Source organism: Xenopus tropicalis, chromosome 4 (assembly GCF_000004195.4).
Source record: "Xenopus tropicalis strain Nigerian chromosome 4, UCB_Xtro_10.0, whole genome shotgun sequence".
Lineage (NCBI taxonomy): Eukaryota > Metazoa > Chordata > Amphibia > Anura > Pipidae > Xenopus > Xenopus tropicalis.
The window spans coordinates 11,006,332-11,026,832 of NC_030680.2; the positions used below are offsets into that span (position 1 = coordinate 11,006,332).

The window sequence follows — 20,501 nt, forward strand, 5'->3', positions numbered from 1 at the left end:
TATATCTTTGTGACATGACCAACTCAAACAAATGCCCCACTGGGCAAAAGCCAGTAAAGTGCCAATAATCAGTGTAAATAACATTGGGGAGACACACACGTAGGTTGCACTGAGCCAAATCCAGAATCGGGGGGGCCTGTTGCATGTGTGACTCCGGCTATAGGCTCGGGCCCCCCAGGGAGTAATTACAGCTGCATCGACTCAGCAACTGAAATATTCCCAGGGTGCAGGAAAAAATAGATTTAGAAAACAAGCATTGAATGCCCAGCTGCTCCAACTACATCCATAGAGCAGCGAGCTCTGGTCTTACTCAGGATTCACCCCCTACATGTGCTCATAACCAACTGGGTCCCAGCAGCTCCGCTCCATGGCCAAAGGCTCCAGCGTCACTCGGGGTCTGAGTTACTGATATTCCTCCAATCCTACAGCCACTTACTGAATCATGAGGCAAATCCAGGTCATCCCAAACAGGTACATTGTCATTCAACGTGGCTTATAGGAAGGGATAGCAGGTATAGTAGGGAGAGATGGTGCCTATAGTAGCAGTGGGGGGATAATAGCCTCTGGGAAGGGACTGGGGCTGTGGGATAGCAGGTATAGTAGGGAGAGATGGTGCCTATAGTAGCAGTGGGGGGATAATAGCCTCTGGGAAGGGACTGGGGCTGTGGGATAGCAGGTATAGTAGGGAGAGATGGTGCCTATAGTAGCAGTGGGGGATAATAGCCTCTGGGAAGGGACTGGGGCTGTGGGATAGCAGGTATAGTAGGGAGAGATGGTGGCCTATAGTAGCAGTGGGGGATAATAGCCTCTGGGAAGGGACTGGGGCTGTGGGATAGCAGGTATAGTAGGGAGAGATGGTGCCTATAGTAGCAGTGGGGGGATAATAGCCTCTGGGAAGGGACTGGGGCTGTGGGATAGCAGGTATAGTAGGGAGAGATGGTGCCTATAGTAGCAGTGGGGGGATAATAGCCTCTGGGAAGGGACTGGGGCTGTGGGATAGCAGGTATAGTAGGGAGAGATGGTGCCTATAGTAACAGTGGGGGGATAATAGCCTCTGGGAAGGGACTGGGGCTGTGGGATAGCAGGTATAGTAGGGAGAGATGGTGCCTATAGTAGCAGTGGGGGGATAATAGCCTCTGGGAAGGGACTGGGGCTGTGGGATAGCAGGTATAGTAGGGAGAGATGGTGCCTATAGTAGCAGTGGGGGGATAATAGCCTCTGGGAAGGGACTGGGGCTGTGGGATAGCAGGTATAGTAGGGAGAGATGGTGCCTATAGTAGCAGTGGGGGGATAATAGCCTCTGGGAAGGGACTGGGGCTGTGGGATAGCAGGTATAGTAGGGAGAGATGGTGCCTATAGTAGCAGTGGGGGGATAATAGCCTCTGGGAAGGGACTGGGGCTGTGGGATAGCAGGTATAGTAGGGAGAGATGGTGCCTATAGTAACAGTGGGGGGATAATAGCCTCTGGGAAGGGACTGGGGCTGTGGGATAGCAGGTATAGTAGGGAGAGATGGTGCCTATAGTAGCAGTGGGGGGATAATAGCCTCTGGGAAGGGACTGTGGCTGTGGGATAGCAGGTATAGTAGGGAGAGATGGTGCCTATAGTAGCAGTGGGATAATAGCCTCTGGGAAGGGACTGGGGCTGTGGGATAGCAGGTATAGTAGGGAGAGATGGTGCCTATAGTAGCAGTGGGATAATAGCCTCTGGGAAGGGACTGGGGCTGGGGGATAGCAGGTATAGTAGGGAGAGATGGTGCCTATAGTAGCAGTGGGATAATAGCCTCTGGGAAGGGACTGGGGCTGTGGGATAGCAGGTATAGTAGGGAGAGATGGTGCCTATAGTAGCAGTGGGGGGATAATAGCCTCTGGGAAGGGACTGGGGCTGTGGATAGCAGGTATAGTAGGGAGAGATGGTGCCTATAGTAGCAGTGGGATAATAGCCTCTGGGAAGGGACTGGGGCTGTGGGATAGCAGGTATAGTAGGGAGAGATGGTGCCTATAGTAGCAGTGGGGGGATAATAGCCTCTGGGAAGGGACTGGGGCTGTGGGATAGCAGGTATAGTAGGGAGAGATGGTGCCTATAGTAGCAGTGGGATAATAGCCTCTGGGAAGGGACTGGGGCTGTGGGATAGCAGGTATAGTAGGGAGAGATGGTGCCTATAGTAGCAGTGGGGGGATAATAGCCTCTGGGAAGGGACTGTGGCTGTGGGATAGAGATAGTAGTGTAGGACCTTGTATTCTGTCTTTGCTGGTACTGTAGTTTAAATTCCATAACAGCAGGGGGGCTGCAGGTTGAACTTTAGATAAACAAATTATCCCCACACAATCCTTTGCCATGGGGCCTATCACTACTAAGAAGAGATAGAAGATTTACTTAAAGGGCCGGCAGTGGGATGGGAAATACAAGGCAGATGGGTTTGTTGCCTCGGCACTGGGGAGAGAGTGTGTCGGTGCTGGTGAGTGAATGGGAGGAATGTTGTGCAGAAAACTCAGAATAAAGACCACCTGGAGGTTATAGTTAAATTCAGATGGGTGATGATTGTAACAGCATTTAACTATTTTGCGAATAGTATTTGTATAGATCTTATCTTGCCCGACTGGTCCCTCAGCTCCTATCTCTTGGGGCCACTAATGATGTCCAATCAGGTAAATGCCAACTGCTAACACCCAACTCCCATTGGCCGGCAGGGGTTCATGTGAGAGGTAGCCACAGCTACTCTGTTGTTATAATAAAGATTTAAAGGGCCAGCCACCTCCATAAATGCCAATAGATTCTGCAGGGAAATAGCTCCGCCATGTTACCAGTCCCATCTTGCCTATAGAAATATGAGCAGATCCCGGGGTCGCATGGCTGATAATCCTTAAAGTCACTTTAGGGTTTAGATTCACTAAATCCTTCATAATTTCTACTTGTAAGCCCTTGCTTTGTTCTGCATCCATATTGCTCTCAGCATGTGCTCTCAATAAGGGAATCCGGATTTCTTCTGTTCCGTGTTGTTAACCGCTTCATTGCCCACTTCGTAAAACACGAGAAAGATTCAGACATAATGGCGGTATCTTTCCAGGGGGAGACCGACAAATAACATGGAGCCGGATTTATACAGATCAGCTGGGATTCTCATTGGAGGATTTTTCGCATTTTAAAGCAGTCGCTGGCTGTGGGGATTTGGGGGAAAGTTTTATTGTGCAATATTGCTTTAAGAATACAACCCTGATGTTGCTGGACTACAGCTCCCAGCATGCCTCACCCTTCATTATATGTTACAATATTCTGTACATTTGTAGTCCAGCAACAATTGAGTAAAGTTTTGTTGAGCCGTACTTCCAACTCCATTTGTTCCTGCAATTGGAGTTGGGAGCATTAAACCCAGTTTCCCAGCACTGAACAAGTCTGCCCTTATCCCCATGTCCGATTCCTGTGCCATATAATGAGGGGAAAATGCCATCATTATCTCTATATGTAAGGTACCAGCAAGGGGCCTGACACAGTGCTGGGAATCAGCATTCTCATTGGTCACTTCTTCTGCATTTATAATGAAGTTTTTTATCAGTAGAATTCTCATTGGTGAATTTTCTTGCATCTATAATGATGTTTTTTGGCAGCTTCTATAGCAAAACTAGGGGGCGCAGTGGGGCAGCATCATGGCTGGGTTTGTATCCCCTTTAGGACTAAATGGCAGGCTCCTCTGCAGGATTCAGTTGCTTTTTCATTGGCTGGTGGGGAATACGTCCTATGTGCTTTGAGCCAAAGGGTTCCTTAATTAGAAATGGTCTCAGTCATCAAGAACGCAGAATTGCATCCATGGAGCCATGTTCCTGAGCGCTAGCGCATTGATTTAAGCAGAGAGTTCCCTGCTGTTCTGTGTAACTGATTAGACAGTTTGTACCACTGGCGACTGCTAACCCGGGTTTACTCCTTAGAGAAGACAGGGGTTCCGAGTTCTACAGAGGCATTTGGAGTAGGGTTGCCACCTGTCAGTTTTTCGGAAGAGCTGTCCGGGTCAAAACTGCCTGCCTGGTTTTCCAAATTGGAAAAACCGCAATGGACTCACTGTGATTGATGCAAAGGTTGACCAATCACAATCAGCGCGTCATAGCCCCGTCATCATGACATCACTGGCTACCCCTTCACACTCCTTACGACGTCACCGCCCGCCCCCTGCCCGGAGAAAAAAGCCGGCAGAGATGGCAATCCTAATTTGGAGGTCCTAAAAATTAATTATTAATTCATTATAATAAACTACTTTCCAGCTCTCATTTTTGTCCGCAAGCGCAGTGCGCAACCTATGCTGAGCCTCTGGATCAGGCATTAGCTAGATAAAGTCTAGGTGCAGGGGGGTGCAATAGGTGGACTGGGCGGGGTTATAGGCTAAGCAGGGGTGGGCCTATAGTTGCAAAGGGGCATTAGCAGTGGAGTCAGTCAGGGAAGGGAGGGATTTATAGGCCATGACATATTTAGCAGCAAGTACATTGCCAGAAAGATTTGGCCAGATCCGAATGCTGCTGAAAAAGGCTGAATCTTGGCTGAATCCCAAACAGAATCCTGGATTTGGTGCATCCCTAGTCAAAACCAAACAGGTGGCAACCCTACGTCTCAGCCAGTCTATGTACTTCCACTGCATTAGGCCAGTAAATCTATTTATTAGACTGTCCGGGCTCCCTTTCTTTCAGTCTAATCACGAGACGCCCAGAGACAGGCACTAAGGGAACTTTTCTCAAATGACTTCTTTTCTAGAGAAACAGGAGTAGAACTTGCTCCGACTCCCCACCCCCTAGAACTCCATGCTCACCCCCAAGGACTCTATCCCCACCCCCTATGACTCTATCCCCACCCCCTAGGACTCAATCCCCACCCCCTAGGACACCATCCCCACCCTATAGGACTCCATCCCAACCTCCTAGGACTCCACCCCCACCCCCTAGGACTCAATGCCCACCCCCTAGGATTCCATCCCCACTCCCTGGGACACCATCCCACGCCATAGGACTCCATCTCCACCCCCTAGGACACCATCCCCACCTCGTAGGACTCCATCCCCACCCCCTAGCATTCCATCCCCACCCCCTAAGACTCCATGCCCACCACTTAGGACTCCATGCCCACCCCCTAGGACTCCATCCCCACCCCCTACGACACCATCCCCACCTCGTAGGACTCCATCCCCACCCCCTAGGATTCCATCCCCACCCCCTAAGACTCCATGCCCACCCCCTAGGACTCCATCCCCACTCCCTAGGACTCCATGCTCACCCCCTAGGACTCCATCCCCACCCCCTAGGACTCCATCCCCACTCCCTAGGACTCCATGCTCACCCCCTAGGACTCCATGCCCACCCCCTAGGACTCCATCACCACCACTTAGGACTCCATCACCACCCCCTAGGACTCCATCCCCACCCCCTAGGACTCCATGCTCACCCCCTGGGACTCCATGCCCTCCCCCTGGGACTCCATCAGGAAACTTTATGTGTGTGACTGGGTTATAATGTGGGGCTCTGTGCCTTTAGGTTTCCCTAGGGAACGACGAGACTGATATTTCTCTTGCTGAACAAAGAACATTCCCAAATGATGTTTAGGATCTTTCCGTTGAACAAGACAGAGTATTTGGGTGCAATACAGAAGGGAGAGAGCCGCAGACTAGGGGCTGATGTATGGGGATATATTGCTTCCTGAATAATAAATGTTCCTTTCTCCCCGGCCCACATTGCACATACACAAGTGTCAGGAGAGGAATGTATAAAGCAGTAAAGATATACGAGCTGGCAGTGAGGGGGAAAGGGACTCCATAAATCTCCCCGGGTCTGGGCAGGCACAGTATAAATAAGGGCCTTGGGCAGGGGGTTTAGGGAGAGACTGTGCTCTCAGCCATTTATCACCTCCAGGGACTGAGGCCCAAATGCCATGGCTTCCTGCTGCCTTTCCCAGACTTCACGGGTCTCTTGTTCTCACCCACCGGGGTGACTTGTGAGGTCTGGAATGTTCCTAATGTGCCTTTGTCACCCCCCCCCCCCCCGCCCATTAGAGCCATGATTAGATCATGTGGGCATTGACGATTCTGGGATCATTTGCAATTATTATTATATTAATTCATTATTAGCAGTCAGGCAACCAATCGTTACTCAGTTGTTGCTGGACTATAAATCCCAGAATAATGTAACATATAATGAAGGGTGAGGCATGCTGGGAGCTGTAGTCCAGCAACATCAGGGCTGTATACTTAAAGCAATATTGCACAATAAAACTTCCCCCCAAATCCCCACAGCCAGCGACTGCTTTAAAATGCAAAAGAATCCTCCAATGAGAATCCCAGCTGATCTGTATAAATCCGGCTCCATGTTCTCTGTTCCTGCAATTGGAGTTGGGAGCATTAAACCCAGTTTCCCAGCACTGAACAAGTCTGCCCTTTATCCCCATGTCTGATTCCTGTGCCATATAATGAGGGGAAAATGCCATCATTATCTCTATATGTAAGGTACCAGCAAGGGGCCTGACACAGTGCTGGGAATCAGCATTCTCATTGGTCACTTCTTCTGCATTTATAATGAAGTTTTTTATCAGTAGAATTCTCATTGGTGAATTTTCTTGCATCTATAATTATGTATTTTGGCAGCTTCTATAGCAAAACTGGGGGGCGCAGTGGGACAGCATCATGGCTGGGTTTATATCCCCTTTAATTGGAAAGTGGCTGGGGTTTCTAGGGGGGTGCAATTTTATATGCTGCACTTTTAACCTTTCCTCTGCCAAACAGCAGTGCTGACTTGATGCCTTTCATCTCTGCGTTTGTTTAGGGGAGGAAGTCATTAATCCCCCAGAATAAACACTGCAGCCCATATCACAACATGGCCCTGATGGGTTACATAATGTTACTGGGATTTGCCTTCCGTGAGCAGCCCCTTAGCAGATGGCACGATTGCTGCGCCGCGTTTCACACAGCGGAGAGGAGCAGCTGGGAAAGAGGATAAAAGGCATTCGCTAAGCCCTTCGGACCCAAATAAACCTTCTCTTGAGATTCCTTAGCACTGGGCTTCACTCTGCTTATCCTTTATGTGTATATATACATTTATATTATCCTCCTCAGTGCTCATACCTCTCTGAGGGGCAGCTCTTAGGGCAAGCAGAGGGTGGAACTGAACAGTCAATAGGAAGCTTCATGCTTGTGAGCTAAATCCCACCCACAGATATAGCTAAAGGGGATATAAACCCACTGCCCCCCCCCTAGTTTTGCTATAGAAGCTGCCAAAAAACATAATCATAGATGCAAGAAAATTCACCAATGAGAATTCTACTGATAAACAACTTCATTATAAACGCAGAAGCGTGACCAATGAGAATGCTGATTCCCAGCACTGTGTCAGGCCCCTTGCTGGTACCTTACATATAGAGATAATGATGGCATTTTCCCCTCATTATATGGCACAGGAATCAGACATGGGGATAAGGGCAGACTTGTTCAGTGCTGGGAAACTGGGTTTAATGCTCCCAACTCCAATTGCAGGAACAGAGAACATGGAGCCGGATTTATACAGATCAGCTGGGATTCTCATTGGAGGGTTTTTTCGCATTTTAAAGCAGTCGCTGGCTGTGGGGATTTGGGGAAAGTTTTATTGTGCAATATTGCTTTAAGAATACAACCCTGATGTTGCTGGACTACAGCTCCCAGCATGCCTCACCCTTCATTATATGTTACATTATTCTGGGATTTGTAGTCCAGCAACGACTAAATAAAATAAGGTTGAGCAGTGCAGCAGGGTTTACTTCCCCTTTAAGCAATCAGCCACTCAGTTCATTAATATAAAACCCCTATTGCTCCTTGGGAAATGTTCAACCCCAATGGGGATCATATAAACTTTAATTGTGCGGCGTTTAAGCCTGCCTTCCCTAGGCCCCCGACCCCTTTAGTATATCAGGGGAATCTGCTCGGAGCGCAGTGACCCCCATTACTCTCCACCGGCCGTGTAATTCCGAGTAACTCCTCTCTGCTTCTCATTCATACCCAGGAGACAGCCAGGAATTAGATTCATTCTCGCAGAACAAGGCTTGGCAGGGAGTTGTAGTCAGGCTTTCACAGCCAATGGCGGATCAGATATCAGCCCAGTGTGTTTATGAGATGGAAGTGCTTGGCTATCTAGTAGTGCAGCACAGGCAGCGGCATAACCAGCATGTAACGAGGAGGATATCAACAACTGCTTGTTTTGTTGTGTTGAACGTCCTTTCTTTATTCTTTAGTTCTTGCTTTTGAGCCAAGAAATCCCTGTATTCTCATCGTATCGTCCTTGAGCGCATAGGGCAATATGGCAGCTCCGGCTTAGGTGTATTCTGTAAAAATCTTTTCAAAATGCACCATAAAGTCAAACATATTTTTCATTTCCTTGTTCATATCAATGCTTTACCATTGGCTGGAATGTGGCTACTGGAATTAGAAGGGTTCTTGGTTGGTAAGGCCTGTGGAGCTTTTTCAGATAGGGTGGCCTCCATGCTGGTACTTCCCTGGCCTCACTGGTAGAACGCCTGTCAAGGCCGGAGATAGTAATACAAATTTAACGGCAATTTCATTGACGGTAAATTTGTGATAGCCTAAAGCTCCCAATCTGCCCAGAACCTGCCAAAAACTTACCCCTTCCTCTTTCCCCTTCCCGAGCCTCTTCTGGACGTCTGTGATGCCATAGCCCCACCTCTTTCATCATTCCCCCGCCCATATTACATCCCAGACCACACCTTTTTTTGCCGCCCCCCCCCACAGGCCAGTATATTTCTTTTTAAAAGTGGAAACCCTACACCTGGCTGGTAATTAACCAAGGCCTGATTATTTATCAGTAGAATTCTCATTGGTCACTTCTTCTGCATTTATAATGAAGTTTTTATCAGTAGAATTCTCATTGGTGAATTTTCTTGCATCTATAATTATGTATTTTGGCAGCTTCTATAGCAAAACTAGGGGGCGCAGTGGGGCAGCATCATGGCTGGGTTTGTATCCCCTTTTTAAAAATACAACCCTGATGTTGCTGGACTACAGCTCCCAGCATGCCTCACCCTTCATTATATGTTACATTATTCTGGGATTTATAGTTCAGCAACAACTGAGTAAAGTTTGGTTGAGCCGTGCTGTGCAGCAGGCTTTATATCCACTTTATACACTTGTATTTAATGGCAACGCCCACTTCTGGTTTGTGTCGAAGATCACGGGGGTCTGAGCGGGGGGGGGGCACACGTGTAAAGCAAGTGATAATTATTTGTTCGTTATTGACAGGGTCAGACTGGGGGGTGCAGGGCCTACCGGGGCTCCCGGTTATTGGCCATGTTGGGCCGGACTATAAATGAATTAGCAGCAGGCTCATTACCAGCCGAATTCTCCCAGGCTTCCCCATAGACATAACTGGGAGGCTCAAGTAATTAGTCAATTGTCACTTATTGAAATGTTCTTACCCAAATTGCTAATTGCATGTCATGTCAAGTACGGTCACGCGTGTACCCAAACCCACCCTCCCCTATGATTAACCCTTTCACAATCATTCTCACCGTTTCAGCCAGCAGCAATATATAATATAATATACTGTCTACTTTAAAGGGGAAGTTAAAGCCTTAAGCTGTGAGAGTCAGTGGCCCCAACATTGTAAATTTAAGTGTAACCCCAACGTGCAGACTTCTGCCTCTAAAGGTCCCCATACACGTGAAGATTCGCTCGCTTGGTGAGGTCGCCAAGCGAGCGGATCATCTCCCTATATCCCCACCTACGGGTGGGTGATATCGGGGAACTTGTAGGCTAATTGGATCTTTTGGCCCTGGGGCCAAACTATCGAATTATAATGGCGGCAATGGGGCAGTCGGTTCGGGGACCACATCAACGACTGAATCTTTTAACCTGCCCGATCGATATCTGGCCAATTTCAGGCCAGATATTGGTCGGGTATGGCCGTCATTTCTGCCCATACACGGGCCAATTAGCTGCTGAGTCGTTCCAAGGGACCCATATCGGCAGCTACAATCGGCCCGTGTATGGGGACCTTAACTGTATAAGGGACAATGGAGTCAGACCAGACCTCTCTGCTCAGTGCTGGATTTCTTTTTCGGCACTTATAGGTCGCCCCCTTTCTCCACCCACCCCAGGATAGCCATATGACGTTAAGGTTCGGATTTGGTTCAGCCTCATTCCGAAACCTGCCTAAATGCTAGAATTTGTCTGAATCCTACAATAAATTCTGTATTTGCTACATCTCTATTAGTTTTGTACATTGGCAAGTCTGGGCCTAATGCAAAGCTCTAAATCTATTTTCTGTAGTCATCTTACTGCCATGTCTGAGGTTAATGCGCTACCCTAATTCCATTTTCTTCAGTGATATCTGGGCTTCATTTAATACTCTGAATCCATTTTCCATTAGTTTTGTACATTGACAAGTCTGGGCCTAATGCAAAGTTCTATTTGTGTCTGTTAGTTACCCCTCCCATATAGATTGTAAGCTCTACGGGGCAGGGACCTCCTTCCTCTTGTGTCCTCGACTCTTAACTTATTGCTGCTGTATTTATCTGTATTTATTATTATACTTTGTATTTGTCTATTATCTTATTAACCCCCTGTTTGTATTAATGTATTCTACTGTACAGCGCTGCGTACATAAGTAGTGCTTTATAAATAAAGATATACATACATACATACAAGTTCTACATCTATTTTCTGTAGTCATCTTACTGCCATGTCTGAGGTTAATGCGCTACCCTAATTCCATTTTCTTCAGTGATATCTGGGCTTCATTTAATACTCTGAATCCATTTTCCTCAGTCGTCTTATCGGCATGCCTGAGGTTAATGCAATGTTCCGAATCAATTTCTCTCAATTTTCTTACTGGCACATCTGGGCTTCATTTCAATCCCTTTTAAATTGGGCTTTTTCCAATTTCCCAAAATGAAATTTCATCAACCTATTCAGACTAATTTCCTCACTTCAAAAAATGGAATTAATTTAGACACAAAGGGAAAATAGAAAAATGAACAGAAATGTTCAAATTGCGACCGATTTTCTCAGGTTTCTGTTATAATCAGGGTTATTTTTGTGTGTCTTTTTTTGCTTTATTTCTGAGAAATAGACGATTCTTTCATCTTCCTCAGACAGCTGGTTGCTTGTGGTTCACACGTTAGTAAGCCGAGCAATCATTCTGCTTTATTCCTGTGATCACGGGGAGATATTTCCATTTTGTGACGTAGGAGGCCAACGTGCCGAGGGGCTGTGAGAAGATAACGGATCTGTATGAAGTGTGATGATTCCAGTAAAATATCTCCGTTGGATTTGCCCAATAAGCATAAAATTGAAACTACCCCGTAATTATGGGAATGGGTTATATTATACAGCCAACTGAGTATTATGGTATGGTCATAAAATCCCTTATGTGTATATTTATATCTATACTTATGGCTGGGTTTTACCCAATTATTTTCAGAATTAAGGTATGGGGAACTTTATTGTGTGCCCAGAACATTCCTTCTCTGTATATTTGTATTTATACATATGGGTAGGGGGTGCCATAGTGTTTCCCTTAGACAGTACAGTATGGGGGTACAGCTTATTGTGTGCCCAGAACATTCCTTCTCTGTATATTTGTATTTATACATATGGGTAGGAGGTGCCATAGTGTTTCCCTTAGACAGTACAGTATGGGGGTACAGCTTATTGTGTGCCCAGAACATTCCTTCTCTGTATATTTGTATTTATACATATGGGTAGGAGGTGCCATAGTGTTTCCCTTAGACAGTACAGTATGGGGGTACAGCTTATTGTGTGCCCAGAACATTCATTCTCTGTATATTTGTATTAATACATATGGGTAGGGGGTGCCATAGTGTTTCCCTTAGACAGTACAGTATGGGGGTACAGCTTATTGTGTGCCCAGAACATTCCTTCTCTGTATATTTGTATTTATACATATGGGTAGGAGGTGCCATAGTGTTTCCCTTAGACAGTACAGTATGAGGGTACAGCTTATTGTGTGCCCAGAACATTCCTTCTCTGTATATTTGTATTTATACATATGGGTAGGAGGTGCCATAGTGTTTCCCTTAGACAGTACAGTATGGGGGAACAGCTTATTGTGTGCCCAGAACATTCCTTCTCTGTATATTTGTATTTATACATATGGGTAGGAGGTGCCATAGTGTTTCCCTTAGACAGTACAGTATGGGGGTACAGCTTATTGTGTGCCCAGAACATTCCTTCTCTGTATATTTGTATTTATACATATGGGTAGGAGGTGCCATAGTGTTTCCCTTAGACAGTACAGTATGGGGGTACAGCTTATTGTGTGCCCAGAACATTCCTTCTCTGTATATTTGTATTTATACATATGGGTAGGGATTTTATTGAAAGTAAAAACATTACAAGTAAAATATAAACATTTCAGAAACAGAAAAGCAAACAAAAATGCATCACATTTTTACTCAATGAAATTCAGAAGCAAAGAAGAATCACAAATGAAAATGTACATTTACCCAGAGTGCAACATTCTCTGCCTTTCGCTCAGTCTCTCTGGATTTAATGAAAGCAAGTTCCCTTACAATTGCCCCTGTGACTTGCCCCACTGCTTCTCTCTTCTGACTGAGGGTTAACTTGCAGCGCATATGCCACAGATAATAGCGCATAACAGATATTATAAGATACAGGGTTTCCGTAGTTACCGCGCTAGCACACTCACGCCCCACTATCCCGTACGCCATCTCCGTATAATTCAAGTTCTCCAAAAAACCCAACTGTAAAGTATTTGCCAGGGAAGATTTGAGGCTCTTGGTAATGACACAGTCTAACAGAAAGTGCTCCTGGGTCTCATCCGTGCCACAGCCCCAGGGGCATTCCCTGTCCCCCACATTCAGATACCGTAGGTTCCCCCTGACAAACAGTTTCCCCTGGAGGGAGAGCCAAGCGTTATCCTGAAACTTTTTGGGCAGTCTCTTACTGTTTAGGAACTTTAGGCTCAGAGCCAGGGTCTCGCTCGTGCAGTCTCTCAGAGCAAGGGGAACACAAAAGAAAACCTCCAAAATCCTGAAATAAATGTTTCTCCTAGGGGCAGACTTGAGTTCCTCCATCCCTATGTGCCACTTCCTAATGAGCTTCAAGGCCTGAGCTACATGGGGTGGGACACAACCTCCTCTTATCCGGACACTCTTCAGCCTATCATTGAGCAGCCAGTCCTTGATAAAAGGCGATACCCAGGCCCTAATACTGCTCTCCCACAGAGAGTCGTTCCCCTGAGCCATACCCCCAAGGTTACATTTGAGGAATATGACACAGAAGAAAGCCACCGGGCACAGCATGCCCAAACCTCCCTCCTTTCTCTGCAGGAAAGTTACTCCCCTTTTCACTGGGTTCAGTCTGCTCCCCCAGAGCATTTGGAAGAACAGACTGTGGACTCTTGCGTAGAAAGATTCTGGCAACAAGAAGATATGAGAGACAAACAGAAGCAGAGGGACCAAGAAAGACTTGATAACGTTAATCCTTTCCCTATAGGTCAGCCTCCAAGCCTTCCATCGCTGAACCTTTGCTGCACAGGCATTCAGTTTCTCATCCCAATTTGCCTTTGCATCATCGCCCTTCCCAAATTTTACACCCAAGATCTTAATCCTCTCTGGGGCTACAGGGAAGTCTTTTAGTTGGAAACCCGGCTCTTCCTCTAAGACCCAAAAAGCTTCCGATTTTTCTTGGTTGACAAGAGACCCAGAGGCCTCTGAGTAGCTTCTGATGTGCTCCATTACCATAGACGCCTCCTCTGGTCTAGACAGAACAATGGTCACATCATCCGCGTAGGCTACTAACTTAAAGGGCTGACTCAAGGGAAACCGAACACCCTCCAATGCACTATGCTGTAATGCTCTTAGGAAAGGGTCCAGAGCAAACACATACAAAAGTGGACTGAGAGGGCACCCCTGTCTTACCCCTGCTCCCACCTCAAAGTCTTTGCCTCTCCAACCATTAATCAATGGAAAGCTTCTTGCCCCTTGATACAAAGTCTGTAACCATCTGACAAACTGACCCGGAATGCCGTATTTCAGCAAAGCAGCCCATAGGTATTGGTGATTAACTTTATCAAAAGCCTTTGCTTGGTCCAAGGTCAGGAGATACTTTCCCCATTTATGGACTTTGCACCTCTCTAAGGCCTCTCTTATTGTAAGGACTGCTCCAAAAATGCTACGTCCCTCCACTGTGCAGTACTGAAAAGAAGATAGTAAAGTGCCAGCAAACTTACTTAGCCTTGAAAAGAGAATTCTTGCAAGAATCTTTCTGTCAGTGTTAAGAAGAGCAATGGGCCTCCAATTCTCAACATGCCTTGAGTCCTTCCCCTTTGAAAGCAGGATCAAGGAAGAGTATCCCATAGAGGGAGGAAGACTACCCTTCTCCAAACTCTCATTGAAGACTTCAACAAGAACAGGAGCAAGTCTGTCTTTAAATCTTTTGTAAAACTCAGCTGTTAGACCATCAGGCCCTGGGGCCTTTTTCTTTTGCTGTTTGTCTATGGCCTGAATCACCTCTTCCAGTGTTATTTCTGCTTCCAAAGTGGAAAAATCCAAATGATCAGCATTGGGACCTGGGGTTGCCTTCAAGAAAGCCTCGGTCTTTCCCTTATCCAAAACTCTTTCCCTGAAAAGCCCAACATAGTAAGATCTAACGGCTTCCAAGATCCCCTCCCTTGACTTATGAAAATGACCCTGGGAGTCATAAAGACCCTCAACCAGCTTTTTCTCAACAACCTCTTTGCAGTTCTGGCAAGGATCTGGGCAAACAGAAGCCCCATAGTCTCTTTCCAGAACCAAAGACTTGTACCGGCTGTACTGATGTTGCCTGATCAGTTGCTTGAGTCGGTTTCGCTTTTCAGCCCCCTCCCCTTCCGAAATACAGACCTCTAGCTCCTTTCTTAAGGACTGGTACCTCCTCTCCTTCTCCCTCCCTTTTTATAAGAGATAGACTTGAAGAGGGACCGGAAAGAATCCTTGGCTGCATCCCACCATACAGATAGAGAATCATACAGCTCAACCTTTGATATCTGCACCAGCAGCAGATCCTCAAAAGATTGTTCTGCCTGTTCTCCTTCCAGGGAACCTACATCAAGTCTCCATAAACCCCTCCCAATCTTGGGCTGGTTCCGCATACCATACAGAAAGGAGAGTACCGAGTGATCTGAGAACTCAACGGCCTTCTCACAGACCTCTGTAAAAGATTCACCTTTCTTAACAAAAATCATATCTATTCTGCTGCTCCTCTGCCCACAGAAATACGTATGTTTGCCTGCCCGACCCCCCCATGTGGCCACATCTACTAAACCCGCATCCTCAGCCAACTTATTCATAAATGAACCCTCATATTTACAGAATCTGCCAGTCCTGTCTACTGCCCTCAGGACTTGGTTGAAGTCCCCTGCCAAAATGACTGGACTTGATGTATACAGGTACGGTTTGATCTCTAATAAGAGTTCCCTTCTCTCTGAGGGCCCCTGGGGGCCATACACATTGATCAATCTGATCAGATTCCCTTGGAATACAATGTCAAGCATCAAACAACGCCCAACCTGGATTTCTATGATTTTTTTAATCTCCAACCCCTGAACATTTTTGAAAAGTATTCCTACCCTCCTGCCGGCTCCTCAGCAATAGACCAAAAGGAGGGCCCGTGCCACCAATCTCTTTTGGCTTCAAAAACCTCACTTCTGGTTGTGAGCCTGGTCTCCTGCAAGAAAAGGATTTCAGCCTCCACCTTTCTAAAAAAAATCAAAAGCCAAAAATCTGGTCTTCTTATTCTTAATGCTACAGACATTGGCTGTAAGGAATGGGATAGGATGATCCATCATTAGGTCTTGTTTTGCTTCTGCCTACCACCAACCCCTTCATCACCCCTTCTTTTCACCTGAACTTTTGGGGTGCTCTCTGCCCCCTCCAGGTCAACCACCACCTCCTCCCCTGGGGACTCTGCCTCCTGACTCTCCTCCCCACTCTCTTTTCTCTCTCTTTTTTTCCTGTCCTTCTTTGCCAAGGCCCTAGCCTTCCTCTCCTCTTTCCTCTCCTCCTCCCGCAGCCTCTCCTCCTCTTCCTCAGCGAGATCCCCCCAGGTTTTACCATCTGGCAGGACAAATCTGTTGTCTGTTGCTACCGTCATTTTTGGGGGAATGTTTTTATTTTTCTCTGAGGATTTTCCCCCCGCCACACTCCACTCCCCTTCTTCTCTAGGCTTACTGACCCTCTGCTCTCCTTCCTTTTTCCCACTGTTCCCCTTGGGTAACCTCCCTTGTGCCCCACCCATCACCTTAGTAACTGGGGCAGAGGATTCAGGCTGCACAGCCTCCCTCTCTGGTTCCACTACCTCTGAGGTTTGATCCCCTTCCTCCAGAAGTTCCATTGAGAGGCTCATTTCCTCCTCCAAATTAGAACATTCTGCCACCATATTGTGCCATGCGTCGGGGCAAGAGCTGTGGGCGTGGCCTAACTTCAAGCACAAATTGCAGCGGATTTTCTGGCATTCCTTACTGGGGTGCCCAGTCTCACCACAGAGGGCGCACTTTTGAACTGTGCATTTAACTGCAAAGTGCCTGTTTGATCCGCACTTGAAGCACACCCTGGGTTGGCCGGGGTAGAAACAAACGCCCCTGTCCTTCCCAATAAAAAAGGAATTGGGGAGGTGCTTGGGGACATGGAGATTCATGTGCAGTTTGACCTGCACCTTCCAACCTCCTACCCAGAAACCCTCCTCATCATACAGTGGGGTGAAGGGGGACAGAACGGTGCACTGTCTCTTTAGCCAGATCAGCACGTCATCCGGGTGCACAGACTCAGTCTTAAACATGATGGTGACTGTCTTGGTGTCGGGCCTGGAGACTGGGGTCACCCTAAACCCCTCCCACTCTGGGGCACCTTTTTTACCCTCATACCTGCGCCAGAAATCATCCAACCCCTGAGACAGTTTGAAGCCAAGATCAAACTCAGTGTCTGTGACACTTATCAGCCCACTTACGTCTGCAGGGGTAAAACCCAGGGACTGTTTGATGAGATTCCTGCCCACAAACCTGCGCCCCGGGAACTCACCCCTCTCCTTCTCCCACTTGATCTTCACTACATTCTTCCTCCTACTGGCAGCACTCTCACCCGCCATAGAGACATTCTGCTGAAACAGTCTCTTACCGTCCCAGGCACCTCTCCTCCCTTGTGCCCCTTCACTCTCGGTATTTACAGGGGGATTCCCTGCACCCTCTGTGGCACCACTTTCACCCACTCTTGCTGCAGCATCACATACGGTTTTATCAGTCAGTGGTGCAGTCATGTCAGTACTCCCTGCAGCCATATTAGTACTCCCAGCAGCCATGTCAGTACTCCCAGCAGCCATGCCAGTACTCCCAGCAGCCATATGAGTACTCCCAGCAGCCGCGCCAGTACTCCCAGTAGCCATGTCAGTACTCCCAGTAGCCGTATGAGTACTCCCAGCAGCCATACCAGCACTCCCAGCAGCCATATGAGTACTCCCAGCAGCTATACCAGTACTCCCAGCAGCCATATGAGTACTCCCAGCAGCTATACCAGCACTCCCAGCAGCCATATGAGTACTCCCAGCAGCCATGCCAGTACTCCCAGCAGCTATGCCAGTACTCCCAGCAGCCATGTTACACTGCCCACTCACATGAGGCACACTCCCACCAGACACACTCACAGTATTAACATTATTGCATGGCAAAGAATTAGTCAGTGGATCCCAGGAATCCGCACATGACGGACCCCCATTCCCACCCGCAGGAGTCACAGTCCCTTTAGGAAAAGCAAAAGAGTCTTTCAAAACCTTTTTCAGTTGGTTTCTCTCCATTTCCTGGAACCTCCTGCGGTTATGATAAAGCTCTCTCCAGGGCTCTATAACTGCCAGAACCCCGGTAATGTTACTGTCACTGTCCCCCAAGTCCTTACTCATATAATCACGTTTATGAACTGCTTTTGCTCTCTGTGCCCCCTAAGGGCCCCCAGTCCAGCCACCATATTGTCTATACTCCCCTCCAAAATGTTCCTTTTCTCCTCCAGAATACTGATGTCTCTCAGAGCCCTGATTATCTGGTTCTGATTGGGCCCAGCTGAGCCCACAGTCTCTGGCTTCCCAGCGCCATTGCTGGCAGCTGTCTCTCCCCCATCACACAGGTGTATTGCTCCTACCTGGGCCATTGCAGCAGTCTCAGAACTCTCTCTCAGCGCCTCCTCAGCCACTTCCATAGCCACACAGCCTGCGGCCTCAGCACTCTCCATGGCTGCCTCGCAGCCTGCAGCACTTCCCTCCTGGGTCCCAGCATGCCTTGCAGCAGCTTCCTGGCTTGCCTCTGAACTGCAGCTCCCAGCAACAGAACTGCCATTTTCCGCAGCAGAACTGCAACTCTCTGCAGTAACCTCGGCTTGGTCGTCCAGGGTGTTCGCTCGCTCGGGGACCTCCATTACAGATGGAACGCCGCACGTGCCGGTACTTTCTCCTTCCTTGTCACTCTTAGCCATAGCCTTCACCTCCTTGCGCACCTCACTGCTCTCAGCCGCTGCTGCCAGATTGGGGGGAGCAGCCTTCCTGCTGGATCTCAGGCAGATCCTCACTCCTTTACCCGGAGTTACCACAACTTTCTTCCTCATTTTTTGGAGGAAATGTTTTTGGGGAAAATGCAGGAGAAAAAAAAAATAAAGAAATCTCCTGAGAGAAACCCTCACAACCTGCAAGGTTTGCAGGTAAAAAAACACTCCTCCCAGACCCAAAAAGGGCCTGGGAAACCCTCACAGTCTGGAGCTCACACACACACCTCCTCTCAGCATGGGAGTACAGCTTATTGTGTGCCCAGAACATTCCTTCTCTGTATATTTGTATTTATACATATGGGTAGGGGGTGCCATAGTGTTTCCCTTAGACAGTACAGTATGGGGGTACAGCTTATTGTGTGCCCAGAACATTCCTTCTCTGTATATTTGTATTTATACATATGGGTAGGAGGTGCCATAGTGTTTCCCTTAGACAGTACAGTATGGGGGTACAGCTTATTGTGTGCCCAGAACATTCCTTCTCTGTATATTTGTATTTATACATATGGGTAGGAGGTGCCATAGTGTTTCCCTTAGACAGTACAGTATGGGGGTACAGCTTATTGTGTGCCCAGAACATTCCTTCTCTGTATATTTGTATTTATACATATGGGTAGGGGGTGCCATAGTGTTTCCCTTAGACAGTACAGTATGGGGGTACAGCTTATTGTGTGCCCAGAACATTCCTTCTCTGTATATTTGTATTTATACAAATGGGTAGGAGGTGCCATAGTGTTTCCCTTAGACAGTACACTGACAGTTGCTGAAAGAGCTAACAATCACTCACCTTCCCAGTGTGACACCATATCCTATAAATATCCATCCTGAGAGATGCTATAAATATCCCTGCTGATATATTATTTTTTTTCTGTTTCCATGGTGATCGCTGAAATGTACGACAGATGTTCAACGCATACAAATTAAATTAAGCAAAATAACTCAAACTGTTGTTTACTGGCAAAGTCTCCATATTTGTGCTCGGGGTGCATCTGTGCCGCTTTGTTTTTCCTGATAAATCACAAGAGGCTCCTAAATAGTCAGGGCTTTTTTTTTCCAGCTAAAAATACTAGTTAGCATATAAATGTGTGTGTGTAAAGGGGAACTTACGGCACATTATACCTACCTGACAGCCAAAGTGCAAGCACCGTACCTCTCCCAGAACATTCTATTAACTAAACTGAGAAACATCTTCTTCTTTGCTTTGACCCACCCCCTCTCTCTCTATGTTAGATGTCTGAAGCAGTTCTAATTAAGTATGCATAAAGGCTCACCCAATCAGTATCTTATATGTACATTATACACCTGTTAGCAGGGGCTCATTCTCTTTCATCTCCCCCTTTGTGAAGATTCTAAATAAGAATAACAGCTCGGGATTTTTCAGTTTATTTCCCTCCCATTAGCACCCTGCCTTTGGGAAAGGTCTTTGTACTCTCCTCATGAACACACGGGTGCTGTGTTATAGTGCATCCCTTATATCTATATGGTCTATGGGTCTATGGGTCCATGAATATGATATGAACTGTATGGATGATCTGTTGGCTTAGTATTCATTCTGTGGGTATAGTTTTCCTGCACAAGGTATAAAGCACAGGTGTACCCCCAAACCACCCGAACATCGCCCCCAATGCAGCCCCCGCTCTGATCCATTAACTACTCCTCCTTAGTATCCTGTTAGTAAAATGTCAATAGCAAGATCATCCCACAATGGGAAATGAGAAACGGTCATAGGGTTGCAGCAGGGATTCAGTAGCCCAGTAGCAGTAATGATGGAAGCCACCCAATTTGCTCCTTGGACCTGGCATGGTTTTCATAGGAGACATGCACAAAGTGTATTGGTCAGCTCTTGATCAAATCCATTGAGGTTCTGCCTTATCTGAGACCCTACACCCCATTGCCCCCAGCAGCCGGCCTGCAGGGATGGGAGGGGCATAAGGCTACAGAAGACAAT

General features: G+C 47.3%; 1 protein-coding gene across 3 annotated transcripts in view; it reads left to right on the forward strand.

Moving 5' to 3' along the window:
* Positions 1-20,501, forward strand: part of slc1a2 (solute carrier family 1 member 2) — a 62,777-nt gene that overhangs the window by 16,247 nt on the left and 26,029 nt on the right. The window contains exon 1 of one of the 3 annotated variants that reach the window (XM_004913345.4): positions 307-471. The exons of 1 other annotated variant lie outside the window; for it this stretch is intronic. In XM_004913345.4, the coding sequence (XP_004913402.1) occupies positions 443-471 (29 nt within the window). In that variant the 5' untranslated portion in view covers positions 307-442. Of the gene's footprint in view, positions 1-306; positions 472-18,079; positions 18,453-20,501 lie in introns of those variants that run through there. One more of the 3 variants, XM_031900435.1, reaches the window with a different exon arrangement.